Here is a 10,524-nt window from a genome sequence, read left to right as displayed (position 1 = left end):
AGGCATTATTTTTTACAGTCTATGGCTTAGGCTATCTCTTTCAAGTATAGAAATTGTAACAACACTAATTATGAGAGTTTCCTTTATTTTTTAGTGCATTTGTTTTACAAAATATGGCTATTACTGTCATTGGATTAATATTATAACTATTATGTAGTAGGTGTAATGAAAATAGACACTGTAACTAAAAGAGGTTTGAATTTTTCTTTGTTTAATTTGCACACTGAATATGGATTGGAGCTTTTAATTTTGAACTCTCAAAGTGCACCAGATTGATGAATTTAACATTAAAATGCACAACATTTTCTCACGGGGGGCATGCCCCCGAACCCCCCTACAAGGACCGAGGTCCCACCACCATATAGTTTTAACAAAAATCCTGTAAGAAACACTTGTATTGCTATGCCAATGCAGCTTATATCTTGTTTTAGGATTCATCACTGTGGAGTATAGTTCAACTGTATTAATAAATGTCAAATTTTTACTTATTTCATCTGTTAACTCTCACTCGTTCCTACAGTATACTCACTCATTACATGGCATTAGTGGTTTTAATGAATAGGAGTTGGTATGCATATAATTAAGGGCGTGCAAAGATGGGTGGTGTTTATGATCATATAGTGGGCCGGTCTGGGACAAAATGCCCGGGCCGATTTTTTGTCCCAGTCCAGCCCTATATTCTTATTGGAATCAAGACGAGATAAAGATCAGAGGATGTTGGAAGCAGAGATGACAAAATAATATATTGGTATTAAGTATGAACAATATATACAGGTTTTCACAGATGCATCTAAGGATCCACAGAAGGGACAGGTGGGGGTAGCGTATATCATTCCCAGATTGAAAGCTCAGCTCCAGCTCCAGCAGCCATCTCTCTGCCCGCTCCAGAGATAAATCTTCGTCCCAGCCCGGAGTGTCCCATCATCCTCTCCGGCTCACACCCAGGGACGGACTGGGACTAAAAAACGGCCCTGGACTTTTGACTAGGCCCGGCCCAAAGCAATCGGCACGCGGAAACTCAACAACAACAACAATAATGCCTGGCATGAGTGTCACAAGACTTAAATTGTGGCTCATGATACTATACCATCCAAATTATAGCAATAGCACTGATGTTGACTAGATGTTGTGTTAAAAGCATATTATTCTAGATTAACTTGAATACTCGCATATAAATGGACTTGGTCTAAGCTCAACCTGAATAAACAAATGATGGAATGGATTTAAAAAAAAAAAACAGGTTTTATTCCAAGAGAACATGGAATAGATTATATAATATGATGTGACAATCTATTCCATTCTGTCTTAAAATGAATTTATTACTTAAAGGGTCATTTCACCCATTTGAACATTGTTTTTTTATTTAAAGTGGGTCATATATGTAGTCGAAATGTAAAATAATTTTTGAATTTGGTGCCTTCGTGACCGAGAAAAGACAAAAAATAACTTCAGAACGCATTTGTATGAAAGACAACAACTCCCACAATGCACCACATTGCACAGCTCCGCAAGCCACTCCCACTAATCCAGAAAGCGCATATCTGCCTATAAGAGAAATCACTCTTCCGTCTACAAGGCTAGCTACTACCAGAGCTTGAAATTCATTTCACATTCACACAAAATGTCTAGCTAGTTGGCGAACTCATATAGTGCATTACTCCTCGTTTGTATTTCTTTCGAAAAGGTGAATTATTGCATGGTACCTGGATGTTCAGTCAGAACATATGCGGTACGAAACTAGGATAGTTCTCAACACAAACGTCCGTGTCCTCGTCTGATTCAGAGATTTCGTCCAGGAGAAATTGTCATCGTTGAAATTCTTTGCCGCAGACGGACTCTATCTCTGTGTTCGTAGCGGTTCGTAGCTGCATTGTGAGATCACCGGCGCCACCAGTCCGCCCTAACTCGAGCCAGTCCGGGCTCCTCGTCCGCGGCAGGCAGGTCTTCTGCCTCGGCTGCTCTTCGCTATAATGCGGCTTGTAAAGGTAGCCACAAACACCTGATTCAAGCATCAGACTTCCGAAATCCTCTTCTTCTATATCATATTGAGCACTCTCCTCCGCTATTGTCATAACTTTACATCTGTCTCCACAGCGCCTGTTAGCTTAGCTTCAAACAAGATGGAGGACATTGCTTTCAGTTTCAGAGAGTAAAGTCCCACCCACTGATCTGTAATAGGTCTGTAGCGTGAGCGCGCCCCACCCTGGGAAAGATGAGAAACTAGTGTCTGTAGTCTTAACAGAAATCCCCCCCTGTAACACTTCCTCCTACAATGACGCAAAATGACGATTTTTGCGTCATTGTAGGAGGAAGTGTAAGAGGTAAATAACAGATTTCTCCCGTCTCAGGGGAAAATGAGAGAGTGTTGCACGACCATTCAATAGTATGACTGGGTTTCTAACAATGCAAAGCTTAATGCAAATGGGTGAAGTGTCCCTTTAATAATCTTAATTTATTAATCTTACTGCACAAGTAATAATAACACATCTAAATGAAAATACACCATTACAAATGTAACTTCTGTATTCAAAATCTTCAAAGTTTGTAAGCATTAACTGTAATGTTACCAACATTTTTAAAAGTAAAAGCACAACATATTTCTTAATATTAGCTACTGCATGTGGGATTTTACAGCTAAAATGTTTAAGTTTAGCTGTTTTAACTACTCTAATCATTAAAAATGTAGCAACCTGAATATCACTTCCTAACATCATCCCTAGCAAGTAACTATCTTTCTCCTCTCATGTTCCATACTTACTTGCCCTGGATCTGCCTGTGGAACCAGCTCATCTTTCTGTCCCTCATCATCACTGGTGGCGTGTTGCTGCATAGAGTCTGGCTCACTTGCTGTCTGGCTGCTAATATTTAACTGCGAGGTGCTGCTGCTGGCTGTGCTGCTAAATATTCCAGTTAGTTTGCGACATTTAGCGGCTTCAGTATCTAAATTCCGCAATTTTTTTTTCTCTCGCCTTCTCAGCCCCACCCTTTTTTTTCTTCCGTTTTTTACCCGCGGCCGCGTTATGCATATTGTTTGTTTGTTTCTATGCTTTTATCTAACGTCTTTGCTTCTTACTTGGCGGCCACGGTCAGTGCAGCTGGCATCCAACTTAAAGGTGCATTGCTGCCGCCTACAGTACTGGAGTGTGAAACAGATTAAGGGGGGGGGGGGGGGGGGGGGGGGGGGTGATAACTGCGTGCGTGGCGGGTGGTGGGCCGGTGTAGCAGTCGATTCTGTTCCCTATCGGAATTCCTGTTCCCCCCAAGCGGGAAGGAAGTCGACCGGAAGTTGAAGTCGGCCGGGTGCCGCCATCTTGAGCGGAACTTCACTTGCGTTAGCAATCCCATTGACTTCCATTCATTTTGGCGTCACTTTGACAGCGAATAACTTTACATCTGAGGCGTTTGAAGACTCCATTTGTACCTTTTTTATTTCTAAAGAAACACGACAATGTATAAAATGCTCCATTACCTTGTAGCTTATGTTATGGCCCCGTAGAAGCAGTTTTTGTAAAAGTAGGCTAACGATTGCGTCATAACCAAGCGACTCTTTGTCGCACATTAGAGAGATTACCGTATGGACGGGAGGAGAAGCTCGCGGGCAATCGGGGGGACGTAGAGGCAAAATGACAATATAATTAATGAGAATACCTAGCAAAAGTTGATCCTGCTCCATGCTCATGGACAATTCCTACTTACACTCTCCGTCTCTGCAAGATTCGGAAGGGAATGATTCAGATTTCTCTTGGCACAGCTACTAGAAGACAGACGGGTTGCTCACGTGGTCCGTGTAACGCTTTGCTCGATTTGAGTCTGCGCGTCAGGAAAGGAAGTGCTAAGAAATCGCTAAAAATGGGCTTCACTTGTCTCAATTGAGTCCCAATGGGGTCGCTGTGTCCATTTCTTTTACTGTCTATGGTTCCCCCTGAACGAGCCGTGTCTGCTGACAGCGCATGCGTCAAAGCCTTAATAAACCTTAATAAATCAAAGCCTTAATAAACATTACATTGAAATCTGTAATAATGTTTTAAATTTGAAAAGAAATAATCTGGATTGAATTGACAGATGGGGGAAAATTCGCTTCAAATAAAAATAAAAAATAAAAACAATAAAAAACGCTTAAATTTCGGGAAAAAATACAATCCTTTTTTAACCTTTTGGCTTCCCGTACATCCAGTTGTGCTTCTTGCTCGTATTCAGTTCTGATGGTACGCATGGTAACTCGACAACTACGCATGATTTGTAGTATGATTTGCGTAAAGGGAACAGGAATTCCGATAGGGAACAGAATCGACTGCTACACCGGCCCACCGGCCGTCCTGGAGTAGCCTACCGGCCGTTCTGTGATTCTCCAGATCACACAGATGGCCAGTCCGCCCCTGCTCACACCTGCACTTACTCCACCATTACCCGCACCTGCTAGCGATCATCGTTATCAACTTGTCTTCATTGTTCAGTGTATTTAAGTTCCTCTCTGTTCTATGTTCACTGTCGGTTATTGTTTAAGTGCACACTGTTTGTGCGTTGCACGCTGTCTCGCATGTTAGTTGTTATTTTGAGTTGCCTATTAAACTTGTTACCTTTCAATTATCATAGTCTTCATTGGATGTAGCCTAATTCATGACAGTATGACCTGTTTTGGTAGTTTTAGTGAATTTTGAATGTGAAAATAACTGCTGTGCCAAGTTGAAAGTTGGTTAGGAGAACTGCAAAGAGTTTTGGAAAATTCACATATGAGAAATGTGCCTTAGCGATTTTAAAAATAAACTGCAATATTTTAAATTAGTTTTTAGTTTTATATTTTCGTCCTTTATTTTACTTTTAAAGTTTTTGTCAGTTTGTTTATTTAAGGATTTTTTTTTAATGAGTTAAGAAGGACTTAACCTGTCCTGTATTTTAGATGGGTTATGCTAAATGAAAATGAGAAATGTTGCCTTGCCAATTAGCTGAAATAAAATACTGTTTTATGTTTTGTTTAATGTTTTATTGTCTATTAACGTTTTATTTTCAGTAACAGAATTTATGGTTTTAGTTTTTGTTAATTATATTAATCCTGCCAAAGGCATGTTTTTCCATCTTCTACAGAGTTGAATAATGTTGTAATGGACTCCTCTTATGCCTTCAAATAATATAGTTAGATTGCAGTTTCTATTAACCAGGTGTGAATAGAGTATTAAATCATGCTAGTCTTTTTCAGTCCCTATGAAAATAGTCTTGGTGCATTGCTTACAACTTAATGTGTTTGGCAAGATAGGCTGTGACCTGCCAGATAGGATGAATCTAGGTGTATCAATCTGATATCCAAATTATTATATTTTGTGCATAAAAAGAAACAAATCACCCTGACTGTTTGATAATAGTTTACAAGGAAACATAAAAACATAAACTTAATTAACCACTACAAAAATTAAATAATGTTACAAATATATATATATATATATATATATATATATATATATATATATATATATATATATATATATATATATATACACACTACTGGTCAAAAGTTTTAGATCGGTAAGATTGTAATGTTTTTAAAAAAAGTATTTTCTGCTCACCAAGGCTGCATTAAAAAAACATTAATATTGTGAAAAATTATGACAATTTAAAATGACTGTTTATTTTAATATATTATATAATATATTTAATGACTGTTATTTTAATATATTTTAAAATGTAATTTATTCCTCAGATGAAAGCTGAATTTTCAGCATCATTACTCCAGTCTTCAGTGTCACATAATCCTTCAGAAATCATTTTAATATGCTGATTTTATGCTCAAAAAACATTATTTTCAATGTTGAAAACAGTTGTGTACAATTTTTTAAAAAACATCTTTGATGGATAGAAAGTTCAGAAGAACAGCATTTATTTAAAAATATTTTCTAACATTATACATGTCTTTACTGTAACTTTTGATCAATTTAACTCATCCTTGATGAATAAAAGTATTGATTTATTTTATTTCTTTATTTCCCCAAAAATAAAATAAAAATTCTTACTGACCCCAAACTTTTGAAAGGTAGTGTTTAATGTTACGAAAGCTTTCCATTTCAGATAAATTCTTTTTTTTTCTTTTTTTTACTTTCTATTCATCATAGCATCATGAAATAAAAATGTAAAAAACTGTTTTCAACATTGATAATAATCATAAATGTTTCTTGATCTTTAAATCATCATATTAGAATGATTTCTGAAGGATCATGTGACAATGAAGACTGGAGTAATGATGCTGAAAATTTAGCTTTGATCACAGGAATAAATTACACTTTACTATACATAGAAAACAGCTGTTTTAAATTTTAATAATTTTTCACAATATGACTTTTTGTTTGTATTTTTTAATCAAATAAATGCAGCCTAGGTGAGCAGAAGATACTAAAATCTTACCGATCTAAAACTTTTGACCGGCAGTGTATATAAGATGTAAAAAAGTACTCTTCCAATAGTTTTTTTCCTTAGTACAAGCAAATCACCTACCTCTCCATAGTGATGGCAGATCTTCTTAAGTCTTTGTAAAATTACTATGAATTGATCACGAACCCACAAACTTTGACTCTATCTACACAACAAGGCGAAAAGAGGCACAATGGATCATTTTCCCTCAAAACCATTCACTACCAAGTACAGGCAGTGACACACAGGAGCAACACCACAAGCCAATAGATCCATTGTTCTCCCTTCTGTTTGTGTTTCTTTTATTGTGGTTTCCAACATGATTCTGTCACAGAGCCATCATCTCAGTTACAGTCTTCAGCCCTTTAAAGGCAATGGATTTTTTTGTTTAAGTCCTAAAAGGGGGACTAATTTTAGCACTAATTATAGTAGATTGTTCAGTTATGTTTTTCTAATGGGTGATCTTCATTTCTTATTTAAAATGAGAAATATAATAGTCATATCATATAACCTTTTCATGAACCTGAAAAGGAGAATCAGTAATGGCAAACTTGCACGTGTCATAGCAAGTAAAAACATTAATGAGATTGGAAAAAATGCAGCAGTGAAGAATAATAACTTCTGAAGAATAATGACTTCAAAAGTTTTGGAATAAGTCATGAACTATATGAGACTTTTGTCTTTTTTTTTTTCCTTTTTAGAGTTTGTGTGTAAAAAAAAAAAAAAAAAAACTATACCAGCTTCATACCAGCACTAACCAGCATAAACCAACACAGAATTCATGCTGGTTTATTCTGGATTTCTCACCAGTTATCTGCCTGCCTGCATAAACTGACCCAACACTCATAGTTCCTTCCTGTTTATCTGATGCTTCATACCTACTAAACAAACTAAATAAAACAAAACAGAAGAGAGGTCATAATGACTTCCACTCCCATAAAAGGCAGAAAGAATGTTAACACAACATGTTACACTTGTAAAACTTGTTCCTTGTAAAACGTATGTCTAATTCAGTGAATTTGCATGTTAGGCCTAAAATAAGCACTTTGATAATGCAGATTTTGTTAATTAAAATAATCTTGTGAAAATTTGTAACAGAAGACAGAAAAATGTATAGCAGTTAAGTTTTGCACTTTTTTTCTGTATCTGTAGACAAATTATAAGGGAGATTTTAAAGGTTAATTGTCATATGTTTTTCTTCAATGATTTCAGAGGATAGTTACATTTTAGTTTCTGTATAGACGCATACCTTAAAAGGATATTTTCCAAAAATGAAAATTCTGTCATCATTTACTCACCCTCATGTCATTCCAAACATTTTCTGGCAAATATTTTAACTATTATAACTAACAAATGTTTTACTTTTATGCAACAGATGTGATTGGGGTCCAAAGCAACATTGGACTTTAATTATTTTATGCATCATGAGTAAATGATGTTATAATTAAAATTTTGGAGCTATGAACTTTATAAACTGTTCCTAAACTTGTCCCACCAAGAATCACTACTGGAGAAAATAAATGTAATTGTAAACTTTTGACTCAAGCTTAAGCTTAAGCACAAGATTAAGCTCTTAACATATGGTGTGATAACTCCCAGTACATACAACAATAATAAGTCCAACAAATAAATAAGAACTTAGATCTCTGATAGATAGTGTAAATGTGTAAATTCAGATTCATTTTATTTAAACAGGGACAATGCACAAGTTAACATTAACCTTGTATCAAAACAAGGAGAGATGCATTGAGCCAGGTTGTATTACATGTGGTATTTTCCGCCCATAGTCCCTTAACTTAAATGAAGTAGACAGATTCAATGCTTTGTTTTAACAGGCATTTTTCTATGTCAATAGTATATAAAAATATATTATAAAGTGCCTTGGTGCAAAGGTCAAGCAAATAAAGTTGACCCTAAATTAGTTTTTTTAGAAATGGGGCATTTTACATTGGCAATTTAAAATAAATATCAGTTCAGTTTAGTCAATAACAAACAACGAAAAGACAAGTAGCTTAATGTCTTTATTTTATATATGATATACACCTCATATATATATATATATATATATATATATATATATATATATATATATATATATATATATATATATATATATATATATATATATATATATATATATCTTGTTTTTCTCACAAATAGCACATGGACAATCATCACAATATGTTGTTGTTGTTTTTTTGTTGTTTTTTTAAGTAGATGATTATACACAAAAATATCTTGTTCCTGTGTATGTTGTATGACATTTGTTCTTGCATATATACAATCTTTGTGTAACACAGAGTAAATGCAAGCACATGGGACTGTTGAGACTTTCAGGCTGTGAGATATATCAAAAGCAACACCTCAGATATTTAGGACTGTAATTAACCTTTTCCAGCAATCTCACCATATAAATACAGAGGAAATGTGAGCATGTCGGTTTTAAAGTCAGCTTTCATAAAGGAATACTGTCTGATAATAAGTATTGTTGAAGCTTCAGTGTATTAAATCATAGAATAATGATAACTAGAATTTTTTTTAAAATCGAAGTCTGTATCTAAACTGGATGTCTTTCGTTGGTTGCATGGAGCCAAAGCCCCATCGTCTGATATCAATGCCTGGAATCTCTTCATTTGGATTTTTCAGCTCCAATTCAAAGTAGGACAACATGAGAAAGACAAACTGCTTCAGCTCATTTGTGGCGAAGAATCTTCCTGGACACATAGTGGTTCCTGCTCCCCAAGGCATGTTGTAATACTTGAGTTTCTTTCCACCCTTGTAGAAATCTGTCTTTTTGCTTCCATCTGGTGTGAGAAAACGGTCATACTTGAAGGTGAAGGGATCTGGGTAAACTTCTGGGTCTACCTGAACAGCTGTGTAGGGGAAAATCGCCACTCTGTCACCCTCACGTATCTTGTACTCTTGTCCATTGGCCATGTTGATGGTCATATCCTGCATGACAGCTCTTGTAAGGACAGGGGCAGCTGTAAGACGGAGAGTCTCCTCCACTGCACTGTCTAGAATGGGAGTTTTGAGGAGCATATCCCTAGTCAGGTCAATTAGTGGCCCACCTTGTTTTACTTCCTGCCCTGTTTCTCTGAGCACCCACTCAACTTCATTCTTAATGCTGTTCATAGCCTCAGGGTGCTTCATCAGATACAAGAGTAGCCAGAATGCTGCAGGACCTGTGTTTCCCTGAGATGCCCACAGAAGCAGAAACATGTATCGATCCTGCATGAACTCTTGCATGCCCTGGTCAGCTCTCACCTGTTGCTGTTCATGTACCCATCCGCTGATGTTGTCTCTAGATCTCATCTTCTGCACTGAAAGTGTGTTCCAGAACAGCCTTTTCAAACGCTCTGACTCCATCTTCTCACTGGGTCCCAGGACACCATAAGCCAGATTCGGGAATAACTGGTCATATTTTCTGAATTCCCAGAAAAGTTCATTCGAATGCTCCCGGTCAATTTCCTTAGCTTTTTCCAAAGTCCCTGTACTTTTGTGTGACTCATTACCAAACAGCGCAAGATACCCAGCGCGAAAGACAATGTTGTAGCTGTAAGCAAATAGTCCAGTTTCTTGCCATGGCTTGTCATTCCCAGATCCAATGCTGTGGAGCAACAAATTCTGAAGATTGCACATCATAGCCTGAGTCATGACAACCAGACCATCTCCCATGAGGTGCTTGGTACTTGATGCCTGGAGAAACTTGTGTTCATTTTCCAAGGAATGATAGCCAAATACTCTTGCAACTAGTAGTTCTGCAAATTTAGTAAAGTCCAGCTTTGTTCTTGACTCTTTCACCACTGAGCCAAAAGAAAGTGGATCTGTAATGAAAGTGAAATAAAAGCCTCCCAGCTGCACTGTAAAAATATCTCCATGTTTTTCTTTCATTCGCTGCAGGAATTTGGCTGTGTCCTTCCTGAATTCCAGAACATGACCAAGCCAGGGAATAGGTCCCTTATCCAGAGGGGGTTCTCCAGGTCGCCTGCGGCGAAAAGACCCCAAAAGGTAGAGGGCCCCTATGACAGAGATAAAAAGTGCAAGCAGGATTTGAAAAAGGCTGCCCATGTTCCTCTTTTGGCGTTCTCGTAGCTGCACTATGCTCTCTTTTTAATTCCTCTTTCC

At 36.9% G+C, this 10,524-nt stretch overlaps 1 protein-coding gene across 1 annotated transcript; it reads right to left on the bottom strand.

The window, feature by feature from the left end:
* Positions 1 to 8,567: 8,567 nt before the first annotated feature.
* On the bottom strand, positions 8,568 to 10,477 carry LOC308696450 (5-beta-cholestane-3-alpha,7-alpha-diol 12-alpha-hydroxylase-like). The gene has a single exon (XM_081375196.1). The coding sequence runs from the start codon at positions 10,465 to 10,467 to the stop codon at positions 8,935 to 8,937; it is 1,533 nt and encodes a 510-aa protein (XP_081231322.1). The 5' UTR covers positions 10,468 to 10,477; the 3' UTR covers positions 8,568 to 8,934.
* Between the last annotated feature and the right edge of the window lie 47 nt (positions 10,478 to 10,524).

The sequence above is a fragment of the Scardinius erythrophthalmus genome (assembly GCF_964197995.2).
Source record: "Scardinius erythrophthalmus genome assembly, chromosome: 9".
NCBI classification, from domain to species: domain Eukaryota; kingdom Metazoa; phylum Chordata; class Actinopteri; order Cypriniformes; family Leuciscidae; genus Scardinius; species Scardinius erythrophthalmus.
The sequence above is the reverse complement of the archived record's forward strand: the minus strand, read 5'-3'. Positions and strand labels throughout refer to the sequence as shown.

What these genes read in the sequence shown, in the direction of transcription:
- LOC308696450 (XM_081375196.1), bottom strand. Translation starts at nt 10,467, where the DNA reads ATGGGCAGCCTTTTTCAAATCCTGCTTGCACTTTTTATCTCTGTCATA.